The 16,177-nt window shown below is 36.5% G+C and overlaps 1 protein-coding gene across 4 annotated transcripts in view; it reads right to left on the bottom strand.

The window, feature by feature from the left end:
• EFL1 (elongation factor like GTPase 1) overlaps positions 1-16,177 on the bottom strand; it is a 146,831-nt gene that overhangs the window by 21,548 nt on the left and 109,106 nt on the right. For 3 of the 4 annotated variants that reach the window (XM_008072057.1, XM_021705934.1, XM_021705933.1), the window contains 2 exons: positions 15,144-15,291; positions 4,261-5,219 (listed from right to left, as the gene is read on the bottom strand). In XM_008072057.1, coding sequence (XP_008070248.1) covers positions 4,261-5,219; positions 15,144-15,291 — 1,107 coding nt within the window. Of the gene's footprint in view, positions 1-4,246; positions 5,220-15,143; positions 15,292-16,177 lie in introns of all 4 variants that reach the window. The other variant, XR_002481216.1, reaches the window with a different exon arrangement.

The raw sequence follows: 16,177 nt of genomic DNA, 5'->3' as shown, positions 1-16,177 counted from the left end.
CTAACCAAGAGGTTAGACTAAAAATCAACTCAAGAACAAAAAAAATTCAGATCACATCTAAACACAGTTTCTTTGTAAGCTTTGCAAGGCAGCAAGTGTAGTAGCCAGTTGGTCTTGGGGAAATGTATTAAGGAAGCTGACCACTGACAATGGTACAGAAACTGTATAATAATCACACACATATACACAGTTACTACACAGGGGGTAAATAAATGTGGTTTCCATATGAGCAGTGAGGCCTGACACAGTGGGATGTATACCTGGATAAGGCAAGGCAAAGAGATACTTTAGAGAAAGAAGGCAAATAACCCTGAGGGTTAGGATATTCATCTCTTCCTGGAAAGTGGCAGAACTGAGAACGATGGCCAAGTGAGGAGTGCCAGGATGAAGATAAAAGGATAGGATGACAAGTAATGTTTTGAGGTATTATCCCAGGGTGGCTTGGTCACATGCAGGATCCAGGCAGTGATTTCCTAATTCTATTAGGAATGAAAAAATGGGCACAGAGAGATGACTCAACAGGGGTGACTCAACTGTCTGCTGGGAATTTCAGTCTGATAAACACCAACAGCTGATTCTGGCCTCACGTGTTGTGCTGAAACTTTGTCTTCTCAGAAAATAAAGGACAAATGCAACTCAAAATGAATAATGCAGAAGAGATGGCAATTTGGGGAGAAAATAGGTTCCCATTATTTTGGGAAGAAATATGTGTTCCTATTATCTTGACAGAATAGGCATAAACTTCCATGGACTTGGTTTTTAGGAAGGATCACTTCAAACACAGAGAAAACGAAGAAGAGAAAAAAAAACTAAAAATAGGATAGCAGACATTAAAATTCTTTCGTAGAGTAACAAGAGAGTCTAAACTAATCAATCAAATGATCCCAATTAGAGAAAAATGAAAAGGAACCCCTTTCCAATCTCTATTTTAAGAGGACATACACAGTAGATGGAAGAAGAGGATACTACCTCAGATGTATCTGTAACATGTCAGGATGTTCAAAATCAGAACAAGCTTAGTTTACCAAAATAAAAGAGCTAAAGACAACACAAAGGATCTTTTCTCTTTGAGTATCCCTTATATGAATAATGCTTGGTACCAGAAGTATTTTAAATTTTTTCAGATTTTGTAATATTTGCATTACACCAGGTGGACACCCTAAATCTAGAAATCCAAAATCCATAATGCTCCAATGAGCATTTCTTTTGAGCATCATTTCAATGCTCAAAACGTTTCAAATTCTGTAGCATTGGGATTTTGAACTTTTGTATTTAGGATGCTCAACCTGTACCTTCTAAATAGAGACATGCCTTCAACTTGGAGAAATTAGTGTAATGTTAACAGCGGATAGCAAGAAAATAGGGATTCTCAATACCTACGTTACCTACGTTCTCTTCAGTAAGGAGAATGGTCAATAAACTACAGCCAGTAGAATAACCACAAGTAAGAGAACACTGACCTTCAAGAGATCTGAGAAGTTGATAAGTACTTGGCCTTCTTAAATGAGTTCAATTGTCTAGGACTAGAATTACTCTATCTCACAATGCTAAATAAGTTTGCCCTTTTGAAAAATTATGGATATCAGGGTAGATGTCAGACTACAGGTACAAGGTAAAAAGGTAAATAATAACCAAACTTTTTGATGATACAAACACTAGATTCTATACATTGCAGTCTAGAAAGTCATATGCTAATTTCCTATAGAATTTTAAAGAAACACTTTAGACATTTGTACATGTTTATACAAGTATAAGGTAAATTTTTGGAAACTTTCTAACACAAAATTATATTAACCCAAGGTTATTTTTTCTAATATGATTGGTAAACTGATAATCCAGGGAATGTTAGACATAAAGGACTTTAACTTCATTAAAACACCAGATTCACTGCATGTTGAGTTTTATGTCTCATCAGAAGAGGATACATGAAAAAAATAAAAAAGAAATCTATGTTAAGATGGTAATGCTGTGACTTCTGTTTGAGTCCAGGAGTTCAAGACCAGCCTAAGCAAAATAGTGAGACCTCATCTCTACAAAAAAATAAAAATAAACTATTGGGGCATGCTGGTGCATGCCTGTAATCCAGCTATTTGGGAGGCTGAGGCAGAAGGATTGCCTGAGTACAGGAGGTCGAGGCTATAGTGAGCAGTGATCATGCCACTGTGCTCCAGCTTGGGTGACAGAGTGAGACCTCACCTTAAAATTTTTTCCCCCTTTACTACCACTACATAACTTAAGGAAAAAATTAAGTATACAGACTCAGATTACCCATGTGCGTATAGAGTCTATATGACTACATAATTTCTATAGCCTAGTCAATCACCAAAATTTGGATCCTGCTTTTTGGGAAACAGAGTGAGAAAATATAACTTATTTTTTAAAAAACAAATAGGGTTGATTCTGACTTCCCATGTCAGTTAATGATAAGATGCAATTGCTAAATTGCATTAAAAGATGAATATTGTATCTCTTGTGGGAGGTAAGAGTGTGTCTGTGCTCTGAATTGGTAGGATGATATATGAAGTGCTGTGTTTAATATGGTTGCCTTATTTACGAGAAATGCTGACCAAATAAAGTATGTCTAAAGGACAGGAACTGTGATGATGAAAGGGTACATAAATAATATCAAGAAAAACAGCTGAAGGATTTGGAGATTTTTGTCCTAGATATAAAACTAGAAAACTATGCTCTCACTCAAAGTTAATGCTTTCTTCCGTAAAGAAAGATGGTGTACAAATGGTAGGAAACTAACAGGAGACAGACATTTTACTCAATATGGGAAAAGACACCATCAAATTGTAAAACTGACTATGAGCTGCCCATCAACAGATATATTCAAATAGAGGCGGTATAAGCATCTGTCAAGGTTAGGAGAGACTACAGAAAAGCTCCTAGATCTTCTTCAAGGAATTGAAGGAATCGCTACTCCTTGATTTTAACTCTCTTGCTGCCTTCTTACATTGAGAAAGTTCAGCTGGGTACAGTGACTCATGCCTGTACTCCCAGTGCTTTGGAAGGCCAAGGAGGAAGGATTACTTGAGGCCAGGAGTTCAAGAATAGCCTGGGAAACATAGTGAGACCTCCATCTCTATTAAAAAAATAAAAATTAAAAAAACTAAGTACTCAATGAAAATGAAGAATACCATCTGGGAATAGTCTAGATTGGTATGTGATCCCCAAATAAATCTACAGATTCCATGAGATGTTAACAGGCATGCTGCATTCAAGGAAGGCTGAGAAATGCTATAGATTACAAGTCCTATTTGGAGATTTGATTCACAGCGTGCACTGGCCTTAGCCCAACTGTTTTCAATCAGATGCTGCTATGAAATGCTCAGTTAGTCTCATAGAAACCTCACTGTGATGCAAGCTTAAGTTTCTTTTATAAAAAAAATAAAAAGCTTATATTTCCACTTTCAGGAATTAATCAGCAAAATAACCTTACTAAAAAGAATGTAATTAACCACACATTGACACAAAGGGCCTCAGGGACAAAGGAAATCTAATAATTTGGTCTGCTCTCTCATCCAGTGCCTAATCCTCCTTTATACTCTCTTCACCACCGAAACAGTTCCATGAGCTTAGAATATGATAACTACTATGTGCCAGGCACTGTTCTAGGCATTATATTTGTGTTATCATTTAAATCTTCACAACCTGTATAAATTACTACCCTCTTTCATGAGTGAAGAAAAATAAGTCTTAAGAAATTAATGTTGGCTGAAAGGGCCCCTGAATGCCAGGGCTTCATGTCTCCTGAGATCACAGAAGCTGCTTCTCTCAAAGATAGAAAAATCAGAAACAAGATTTGATATAACAGCAATAAATAAAGCTCCAAATAATTTACTTCTTTAGACAGAACCCAGAACTCAAAAGAGCCCTTTTGTGTTATGAGTACAAGACTACTACCTTATTTTTTGATTATTTTCAGAACAACTCTGGTTACCCAGACTGATACACTTATTCATTTAAGAAAAAATGCTACACGGCATTTTGGGATGGTAACACATACAGGCAGTTTAAATCTCATTTAGTAGATCTTTCATTACAGAAAATATTTTATTTGTTACAAAAGAAGAGATTTTTAGTAGTTATGTTTTAGCAGTCATGCTTTCCTCCCTCCCTCAAGATTTTAAGTCCTTCATAAATTATATATAAATAGCTTCTGCAAAAAACATTAAATGAGTTTAAGATTTTGGGCCTAGGAGACTTGACTGTTATGCAGGGAATTTCTCACTATCTTTACCTTTTCTTCCTTACCGAGAACATCACCAGTGGCCATGATGTCACATGTATACATAGCTGCCATCAGACGCTGAGGTTTCACTTGCAGCGCATAGCGACACGCTTCTTTCATGGTGGCAATTAGCTGTCCCGAGAAAGGTCCATAGCAGTCAGTGAGTGAAGATTCTCCTTTCTGGGATGTCCTCTTCTCAAAGGGCTCGGAGCAGCCATCTTGTAGCTCTTGGTTTTCATCTCCACTGGAACAGGTTTTATAGTCCCCCTGTCCCTCTTTTACCAGATCACTTGTTCCTTGTTCCTCAAATTTACTTAGGTCCCATTTTTCCAGAACAAAACAGACACCCATGAGAGGCTCCTCACACATGGGACCAGAGAGGGTTGCTAGTTGGAAGCCACTCACAATGCTATTACTCAAATCTCGGTATTTGCTGGTTTCTTTTGAGGCTTTGTCAGCTGGGCCTGTCCATACTGAGTTCTGAAAATCTTCACTTTTATAGACTAGTATGTTAGGCCCACATTTTCTTGGTCCAAATGACCAGATTTGGTCAACAGCGTTCCTCCATTTTCTCCCTGTTAGGTGTTGCTCTAGTTTTCCTTTGAATTCCCAAATTTTCTCTTGGATCTTCTGATGAATCACCTGAGTGTTTTTACCCTCATTCAAAGAAGATGTCAGTTGCTCCATAGAACGAATCAAATCACTATTTTCTTCCAGAATCTGAGTGACTTCTTCTGGAAGGGGCATGGCTCGAACACTGAGTGTGGCAAGTTTGTTGGGAGTTGTTATGGTGATCAGCCCATCCACATCAACTTGGATTCCTTCAGGGATTTTGCTTTGATCTTCTTTTGTTTGGTGTATGACTGCAACTTTTTGTTGTCTACCTATTTCTTCATTGACCATGTCAACTTTTGGGGGTTTTGTGATTGTTTCTCTGAATGGAATAATGGGTTCGGATACACTAATATGAATCTTTGCAAATCTGCAGACAAATTCAAAAGAAATAACAGAAGGTTACAATCAAAATGGCATCAAAGACCCATGTAGAAATCCTATACAATGGAGATTCTAAAAAAAACACATAATCATACAAATTATTTTACTGTGAAAGATCTATAATTTACACTATATCACAATTCAAAAACTACTTTCTTTCAGATTGAAAAGACTACTTCTAATAGGAACATATCTCCAGGGAGATCTTTGCATTTACTGGAATTTCACTGCTTTGTTCATTTTCAAGATAAATAAACCATCTATTTAGATAAGAATGTTTTGAGCAGAAAACAAATGTTTTAATAGGATTTGATATATGAATATGACTTCTTTAAAATAACATTACCAATCTACAAGCATAGAGAAGAAAAGCGCAGTGATTATAACTCTAAATAGAGAATCAAAGAACTTGAGGATAGCTTGTCAAATCCTCACAATGTATTTATTTGGCTTTGATAATGAGGCTTATAGCAAGGCTAGCACGATCCAGGAGTTTGTCTAGAGCAGTACTTTCCAAAAGAACTTTCTGCAATGATGAAAATGTTCTATATCTTTACTGTAATTGAGTGCTTGAAATGTGGCAAGTACAAATGAAGAAATAAATTTTAAATTTTATTTAAATAGTCACATGTAGCTACTGAGCATCTGAAATGTGGTTACTGTGATTGAGGAACTAAATTCTTAATTTTATTTGATTTGAACTAATTTGATTTTAAACAACTGCACAAGGGTATTGACTACCTTTAATGGACACCACAGGTCTTGAGTCCCAATCTGGCACAAAATTCAGAAAGCCACTTTCTCATACAGCATCAAGTTTAGTTTCATGTTGGCCTTTCTTTCAAATCAGGTATAAGTTTACAGTGGACAGACTCTGGAAGCTGGTATGGATTAATTCTGATGATGATGAAATTAGGTAATCTTTCTTTTTTTATTTCCATGTTTTCCACCTATATCATTCCCAGGAAATACTAAAGCTCTGGTCTGGTCTGTATCTGTTATTGGCAGTGTAGATGTACATATGTATTTTAAAATGTGTATATGTATATATATAGTTCATACACAATTTTGGGATCTTGGAACAATGCTTTACCCTGGGAAACATTACTCAATAAAGAAACTGGGGCTGTGCTCAGTGGTGAAGCCTGTAATCCCATCATTTTGGGAGGCTAAGGAGAATGGACTGCCTGGGCCCGAAGGTCTGAGATCAGCCCAGGCAACTTGGTGAGACCTCGTCTCTACAATAAGTAAAAACAAAACAAAACAAAACAAAAAAAAACCCAGTCGAGCATGGTAGCATGTGCCTGTAGTTCCAGCTACTTGAAAGGCCGCAGTGGAAGGATCGCTGGAGCCCAGCAGGTCAATGCTGGGGTGGCCATGAGTATGCCACTGCACTCTAGCCTGGGCGACAGAGTAAGACTCCAACTCAGAAACAAAAAACAAAAAAGTATACTAAAAGTTTTTGAAATGCTTACATATTTGATTCTAGATTTGTTTCCTATGTTTTGTGGATGTGGGACAGGTATCTGATTTATCTAATTTTATACTTGATAAATTTGAAAACTGAATGAATGGTTTTCTGAAAATATTACCAAAACTGATTTTAGAATATAGAAACTGAAATAATGTGGAAAAATATGAAATTATTATTAAAAAAAAGTTACTTTCAGCAAAGGTTCTGGTTTTGCTAGTGAGTTTTTTTCAAAGATTAGCTTATTTAATGCCATATATGTATATACATATTTATAGAATATACAAGACAGACCTGATATTTTATGTATTAAAGTTACTTTGACACTCATATAGACAAAACTGTAGTTCAATCTTACCTAAGAATTCAGATATAAATCTAAAATAACAATGAAAAAATAAAGAGCATGTGTGTGCATTTTTTAAAATGATTACTTATTACATAGAAGGTACTTGTGCTAAGTGTTTTACATGTATTATTTCTTTAGTAGGTACTAGTGTTGTTATAATTTTGTAGAGGAGAAAACTAGATAAGACAGATTAAGTAACTTCTCCAATGGCTAGTAAGTGGAGAAGTTAGAATTCAAATCTATGTTTGACTTCAGAATCCATGCTCATTCATTATGCTATGCTGACAAACTGAATTAAACAGAACATTGAAGGAATAATTCACCACAACACTAAGAAGTATTTATCATAGGTTATATAAAAATTATTTTATATCAGGAAATCTGTTAACATAATATCACATTAAAATAATCAAAGTAATCTATTAGCCACCTTTAAAAATGCTAAGTTGAAAATTTTAAAAATTCAATACCTATTCATATTTTTTAAAAAAGCACTTAAAAATCATAGGAATAGAAAAATGTTTTTTGAAATTATTATTACTTAGAGGAAATATGGTCATATACTTCGAACATTCAAGAAAATCAACTGCAAAGCTACTGAAATTATAAGAGCGAATACACTTATGACAATGTCCTCTTGGTATTATAAAGTCAAAGAGTCATGAGTCACTTTAGTCCTTCAAATTTCTGAGGCTCCCAAAATGTCTTCTATAGAAATAACTTATATAATTAATAAAAACTACTCCACACTGTGGAAGGGTGTGTCTATGACTGTCATACCTACAAAGCACCTCAGGATCAAGGGTTCTTTACGTCTTGGCAATACAGAGTCTGTCAATACATCATAGCATGAGTGCAGTGGGCTCAGACTATATCATGGCAATTTCCTATGGCTTCCTTCTCTATCTGATTACTACCACCCTGAGATCTGATGCTAACAACTGTGACGGTTTCTCTGTCCTAGGGAAAACAGACAGTCTCCTTGTCTCTTACTCCTGTATATGATCCATTCCTGAAAATGTGTGTGAAGGTTGAAAAAGAAGATTAAATACTACTAAAAGATAGGCTTTGTCCTTTGATAACGAAAAAGATTCTAGAATTTTATACATAATCTTTTTTTTTTTCTTTTTGTGTGGGAGTCTCATGCCCTCATCCAGGCTGGAGTGCAGTGGCACACTCATGGCCACCCCAGCGTCAACCTGCTGGGCTCAGGCAGCACTTCCACCTCAGCCTTCCAAGTAGCTGGAACTACAAGCACGCGCTATCATGCTCGGCTAAGTTTTTTAAAATTTATTGTAGAGATGAGATCTTGCCAAGCTACCCAGGCTGTTCTCCAACACATGGGCTCAGGCAATCCTCTCACCTTGGCCTCCCAAAGTGCTGGGAATAAAGGCTTGAGCCACCGTGCCTGGCCTACACATGCTCTTAATGTAAGTATAACAGTGAAATTTAATAGTCATATAGAACTTTGCACAAAACAAAAATCTACTGATCTATGATCACTTGTCTCAAAGTGAACACCTATGTAGACTACCATCCAAGTCAAGAAATAGAACATTTATAGTCTTTGGAAGGAAGGCCCAACATGCCTTCTCTCCATCTCATAACTAGTAACCACTATCTTGATATTTACTTTGACACCCTCCTTTTTTTGTTTGTTTTTATCACTTGAACAGGTAACCCCTATATTCTAGTTCAGTTTGGGCTGTTTTAAAATTTTGTTATTATTATTTTTTGAGTTGGAGTCTCACTCTGTTGCCCAGACTGGAGGACAGTGGTCGCTTCTGGCCACCGCAGCCTCGACCTGCTGGGCTCCAGCAATCCTTCTGCCTCAGCCTTCCGAGTAGCCGGAATTGCAGGCATGCGCTACCACACTCGGCTGATTTTTTGATTTACTGTAGAGATGAGGTCTCGCCAAGTTGCCCAGGAGGGTCATGAACTGTTTTAAAATTTTTAACATATTTTAGAGATAAGGTCTTGCTTTGTCACCCAGGCTAGAGTACAGTGGTACAATCACAGCTCATTGCAGCCTTCAACACCTGGGTTCAAGTAATCTACCCATCTCAGCCTCCTCAAGTAGCTGGGACTACAGGCATATACTACCATGGCCAGCTAATCTAAAAAAATTTTTCTAGAGACAGGGTCTGGCTATGTTGCCCAGGGTGGTGGACTGCTTTTTGAAATTTATATATTATGTTAATATATAAATATATTGAACTTTATATAAATTAGATTTACATAAAAATATATTTTAATGATATATAAATGGATGTAGCAAACACTTTTTTTTTTTTTTAATTGGGTTGGAGTCTCACTCTGTCACCCAGATTGGAGTGCAGTGGCTGTTCCCGGCCACCGCAGCCTCGACCTGCTGGGCTCCAGTGATCCTTCCACCTCAGCCTTCCAAGTAGCTGTAACTACAGGCGCGCGCTACCACGCCCGGCTAATTTTTTGATTTATCGCAGAGATGAGGTCTTGCCAAGTTGCCCAGGCAGGTCTCGAACCCACGGGCTCAGGTAATTCACTCACCTCAGGCTCCCAAAGCGCGGGATTACAGGCTGAGCCACCAAGCCCGAGTTCAAATACATATTTATACACACCAAATATATATAATTAGATTCAAGCAAATTTTTTTGCAAGTGGCTTCTTTTGTTCAACATTATGTTGTGAGATTCATCCATGTGTTATATAGCTGTAGTTCTGTTCACTAAGATTTTCTATGGAATTCTGTTGTATGAATACACCATGATTTATCCATTTTAATGCTTGAGTGGTTTCCAACATTTGGCTCTTAAAATGTTGCTAGGAGTATTCTTTTTTTTTTTTTTTTTGAATTGGGGTCTCACTCTGTTACCCAGGCTGGAGAAAAGAGGCACAATCACAGCTCACCATAGCCTTGATCTCCTAGGCTCAAGTGATGTTCCTGCCTCAGCCTAACAAAGTGCTGGGATTATGGGCATAAGCCACAATGCCTGGCCCTATGACTATTCATGATACATATTTGCCCAGCCTTGTGTCTACAGAGTGGAAATGGGAGTAGATTTGCCAAGCTATAGTAAGTGCCTATCTCTTTAACAGATAATACCAAACCATATTCCAAAATAGTCATACCAATTCACTAGTTGTGTAGGTGAATTCCTATTGCTCCACATCTTTGCTGCCACTTGGTAATGCCACTTATATCAACCACTGTAATGGTGGGTATGCAGAAGTGGCTCACTTAGGTTTTAATTTGCATTTAATCAATTACTAGTAAATTGAGTATTTTTCAAGTTTATTGGCCACTGGAATCCTTTCACGAAGTACTAGTTCAAATCTTTGTACTATTTTCTACTGGATTACTTATTTTCTCATCTCTTTGTAGGAATTATTCATATATTGGTGATGTAAATCTAAGTATTATGAAGGTCTTCTCTAACCTGGGGCTTTGTATTATTATCTTAGTAGAGTCTTTTGATGATCAAGCCTTTACTTTGTCATTAGTGCTTTTACTATCCTATTTAAGAAGGTTTTCTCTACTCTGCAATCTTGAAGATATACTTTTATCTTCTAGACAGTTTATGGTTTTGCCATTTACATTTTAATCTACAATCTACCTGAAATAAATTTCTGAGTAAAGTTGTCTGAGTAAAGATGTCTAGTTTCATTTTTTTTATACAGACATCCACCTTGCCAGTACCATTTACTGAAGGTCTGTCCTTTCCTTATTCTGCAGTGCCACCTATTTCTGGACTCTCCATATTCAACAAGTCCATTCATTAATCTATTTGTCTATCTGGTATCAATATCAGAGACTTTTTGGGGGTTTTTTTGAGTCAAAGTCTCACTCTGTTGCCCAGGCTGGAGGGTAGTGGCACACTCACAGCCACCGCAGCCTCAACCTGCTGGACTCAGGGGATTCTTCTACTTCTGTCTTCCAAGTAGCTGGAACTACAGGAGCATACTGCCACTCATGGCTAATTTTTTATTTATTGTAGGAAAAAAGTCTCCCCAAGTTGCCTAGGCTGGTCTCGAACCTTTGAGCTCAGAAAATTCTGCCATCTCCACCTCCCAAAGTGCTGAGATTACAGGTATGAGTCACTGCACCCAGCAATATCACAGTCTTATTGTCATTTAAAAAATAAAACTCCCAGCCTCTTCTACTTCTTGAGAGGCATTTTAGTTATTACTGGCCCTTTGCATCTCCACACATTCTAAAATCAACTTGAAACTAAAGTCACCCTGAAGATATCTTGAAAAGTCACACACACACAAACATACAAACTTACTAGAATTTTGACTGGGATTGCTTTGATCTATTAATATAATCAGTTGAGAAAACAGACATTATTATAATATCGAATTTTTCAAACCATGAGGATGTTATATAACATCTTTTTATTTTTTATAATTTTTGCATAGAGGGCTTAAAAATACAAAACGCTTTTATTCCTAGAAATGTTTTTGGCTGCTTTAAGTGATAACCTTAAAATAATTATTTTCTGTTTGTTACTGGTATGTATATGCTAAAAATATTTTGCATATTAATGTTGAATACAGCAACCATGCTGAATTTATTTACTAATCTTGATAGCGTCTACAGATATTTTTGGGTAATTAATTCATATATCATCTGCAAATAATGACAGTTTATTTTTTCCGAGTTATCATATTTTAAAAAAAAGTCTTCTTTAGAATGTGGTTGTAAACCTCCAGTACACTGTCACTGTTAAATAAAGCCTGTAATAGTGGGCACCCCTGTCTTAATCCTGACTATAAAAGGAAAGCTCTCAAAAACTTCACCAGTATGGCTGTTTGCTATAGTTACTATGAAGATACTTTTTATCAGTTTAAGAAGTTCTCTTTTATTCCTAGCTTGCTAAAAGTTTTGATCATGCATGGATGCCGAGTTTTATCAAATGCTTTTTCTCTGTCTACTGAGATGATTTCTCTCCCCTTTTTACCTGCTACCCTGGTAAATTTACATTGATTGAAATTTTTACAGGACTAAGTTTTCTATTTCTTCTTAGGTAAGATTTTTCTAGAAATTTGTCTATTTCCTTTAAAATTTATTGGTGTAAACTGGTCATGAAGTTTTTTTCTGTTTCTTGGCCCAAGGCAGGCTACCTAGTGTCATATTCATTAAGGTGCCCCAAACTCCTACATGATAATGGGGTACATGAGGATGCAATGACCTTTTTGTTAACAGCACTTGATTCAGCTTTCTGTGATTTCCAAAATAGCACTTAACTTGTCATATTAATAAAACAGTGCCCGACTGGGCCCCCTAATCAATCTGGCCATGATCCCCTTCTGTCTTTGGTGTAGCTGACACATCTCAGCAGACTACCTATATATGTGGAATAGGGAGTTCTCCTCCACTTGGGCTCCAGATTACTTCTCTGAGTTCTCACAGAAAACAGTGAACTTCGGGTTATTTTTCTATTGTACTAGGCCACAATGCAAAAGAAATAGATAGCTGTGGGGTTTTTGGGGGGAGGGGTTAACAATATTTTCAGAAATTGAAATTTTTAGGAAAAGCAGTTAACAAAAACTTCAGAATTTGTAAGTTATCTTGTTAAAGTAGTATATACTTTTTAAAAGGCAGATAGATGTGTTACTGTTCTTATTGTCTCATTCAACATTAAGTCTAAATTAGCTTTAGGTATTTGGATATGGTTATTTTCTAGAAATGTTTACACAGAGTGATTTCCAGAATGAAAATACATTTATATTTATTAAAAATATATAAATACCATGTTAAGGGCACATTTCTAGAAAAATAATTTTTCTTAACATAAAGCATAGCTTTTTTTTCTCCTGGGATTAAACAGCATCCACAGTGAAGTAAAAATTTTAAAAGATTAAATAAAGATACAAATATGTAACTCAATTAAAATCAGATTTAGGGAGTAAAAACAGTAAGGAGAAATATTACTTGGAATGTAATTCTAAGTACTAAAAACCATAAGTTTTAAAGAGAAGCTAATAGCCTGAGAAGTTAAGGTTATTTAAAATAGTGAAAAGGTAGAAAATAATTTAGCTTAGAGACACACACATACACTCAGTAACATTTCAAAAGTTTTCAAAGAAACGCTCTGAGAATTAAGTTATTATTTTAAAATATATTTTGCCTTATGATTTACCCAATTAGCATTATTCTCTAACCAACATTAGAATCTTTGGAAAGTCCAAGAAAATGGTGACAAAAGTGAAAGAGATGGAGGATCTACCTTCCAATTTTATATTAATTATGGCTCTCTGAGAAAAGGAAAAAGCCCATGGCACCATTTTAAACTGAAGAACAAACATAGCAACATTCCCAACCTGGTAGGAGTTTCTACAAAATCCCTCATGAATGGTACCGCAGAAGGAGCTACTATTCTTTTTTTTTTTGAGTTGGAGTCTCACTCTGTCACCCAGACTGGAGTGCAGTGGCCGCTCCCAGCCACCCCAGCCTTGACCTGCTAGGCTCCGGCGATCCTTCCGCCTCAGCCTTCTGAGTAGCCAGAATTACAGGCATGCGCTACCATGCCTGGCTGATTTTTTTTTTTTTTTTTGATTTACCGTAGAGATGAGGTCTTGCCAAGTTGCCCAGGCGGGTCAGGCAATTCACTCACCTCAGCCTCCCAAAGGTGCGGGATTATAGGCTGAGCCACCGAGCCTGGCTGCAGCTACTATTCTTATCCTATTATTAGTAGTATTAGTAATAGTAATATGGTACTATGACAACTACTACCACCACCAATTTTATTGGGTTGTTCTAAGGATTGAGATAAATAGTGCTTAACACAGTGAATGTCACGTAATAGTTAACATATAATTATAGCAATAATCTATAACTATTATTTTAAGTATTATTATTATTCTAATACCAAAAACTTTAAAAAGAAAAGGAAAGAGGGCCATAATAGGGCAATTCACAATTTTTTTCACTAGTAAGCACGGAAATGTATATTAAAAATGAATGCCTTTTATTATTGTCTTTCAGATTGTTAAAAAAATTTTAAATGATAATATGCAAAGTTGGCAAAAGTTTGAGAAAAGAGGTACTTTCAAATATTTATTGCTAGTTACAATATAAATTGAAATTAGTGTATCTTGAAGAAAATGTACATCATAAGCCTTAAAAATATGAGTACTGGCTGGGCAGTGGCTCAAGTCTGTAATCCTAGCAGGACTGCCTGAGCCCACAGGTTTGAGAACTGCCTAGGCAAGCGGGCGAGACCTCATTTCTACAATAAATGAATAAAAACAATTAGCTGGTTGTGGTAGCATATGTCTGTAGTTCTGGCTACTTGGAAGGCTGAGACGAAAGAATCACCTGAGTCCAGCAGGTTGACACTTCGGTGGCCGTGAGTGTGCCCCTGCACTCCAGCCTAGGCGATGGAATGAGGCTCAAACTAAAAGAGTACTTTCTGAGTCAGCAATAATACTTCCAGTTTATCTTATCCAAATAATCAGAGCTGTGCCCACTTGAATATGCATAAGACATATTCAAATCCACACATATATGCATAAGTGTGGATTTATAAATTTGAATGTAATGGTGGGTATTTCTGCATGGTAACATGCAGAAATTTATTAAAATTCTTCTATATTTTCCTAATTGTTGCAAAAAACACATATCTTTGGAACAAAGAGGAAAAATGTTATTTACGAAAAGTGATTTGTGATGTCCATTTTACGACATCTACATATCAACTTCAGAAAAATACAAAGATTCCAGAAGGTTTACACTGTAAAGATCACACCTTTAAGAAAAGAAGTCTGACCTAATAACAGCCTACATTTACAAAACAACATTTTGTTTTGTTGCCCTGATAGTCTATGTGTATTTGTGTGTGTGCTTAAAGTAAAATACATATAATTAAAGTATTTTATGACTCAAGTTAAAAATGCTGAATTATTCAAGTGTAGGCAGGGAATGCCATTTTTCAGTTATTAAAAATTAAATCTATGATCCAATAACAGTTCATGTTTAAGTTGAGGACATTTCATTTTTCTCCTAAAATAAGCCACAGTCTAAGGTTCAATTGGTTTCGAAAACACTAACGCATTCCACTGATTCTGCTGCTATCATTTCTCTATCTCTGTCATTTTCACTTAACCTTTCTTTTAAGTCATCCAGGCATCGTTGAAGGTGGACTTCTCCTGCTGTGACTAAAACGTGCTCTCCCGTTTCCTGAATTAAAATTTGGACACAGGGATCTGCTTGGTTTAATAGCTTCATTCCTTTCACGAGCTGAGGCATTTCACCTAGGTTAACAAAATGAAATACTGATTAAACATAATATAAGGGTTAATCCAATCTGAAGACAACAGCCATGGTTATTGAAGAGAAAATTACACTGAAATAAACTCTTAAAATAATGATTTATTTTTCTTCCAGATGATGCAGTGATGGGAAGAAGACTACCTTCTAGTAACCTATTTGTACAGCTAAAGAACATGAGACACTCACAAGCTTGTCATTAAAACTCCCAAAGTTGATCTGTATCACTTCCTCAATACTTAGCAGATATAAACTAGCTTCTTTATATTTATGAATTCACCTAAATCTATTAATAAATACTTCCTCAAACAGCACCTATAAAATGAACAAATAAGCAACAAAGTATTTATTTATTTATTATTTATTTATTTATTTATTTTGAGTTGGAGTCTCACTCTGTCACCCAGACTGGAGTGTAGTGGCCGCTCCTGGCCACCGCAGACTCGACCTACTGGGCTCCAGTGATCCTTCCACCTCACCTGTCCGAGTAGCCGGAATTACAGGCATGCGCTACCACGCCCGGCTGATTTTTTAATTTATTATAGAGATGAGGTCTCGCTTCCCAGGCGGGTCTTGAACCGTGGGCTCAGGCAATCCACTCACCTCAGCCTCCCAAAGGCGTGGGATTACAGGTTGAGCCACCAAGCCCGGCGCAACAAAGTATTTAATGTGATATTCAATAAACTGCACCAGAGCCTCATATTAAAATTAATCATTGGTGGAACAGTTTGACAGAACTGTGGGTTTTAGAATACTGTAACTACTTTATCCAGTAGGTTAAAGGTGTCTTCTATATTGCATTTGGCATGTGTTTTTGGTACATAACTGCCTTTTCCCTATAGTTCCTGGGAGGTGGGGGTAGGGATGTGA

This window comes from Carlito syrichta, unplaced genomic scaffold (assembly GCF_000164805.1).
Source record: "Carlito syrichta isolate Samal-C Ts95f unplaced genomic scaffold, Tarsius_syrichta-2.0.1 Scaffold314837, whole genome shotgun sequence".
Taxonomy (NCBI): Eukaryota; Metazoa; Chordata; class Mammalia; order Primates; family Tarsiidae; genus Carlito; species Carlito syrichta.
Note: the sequence above shows the minus strand (reverse complement) of the source record. Positions and strands in the feature narration are given on the sequence as shown.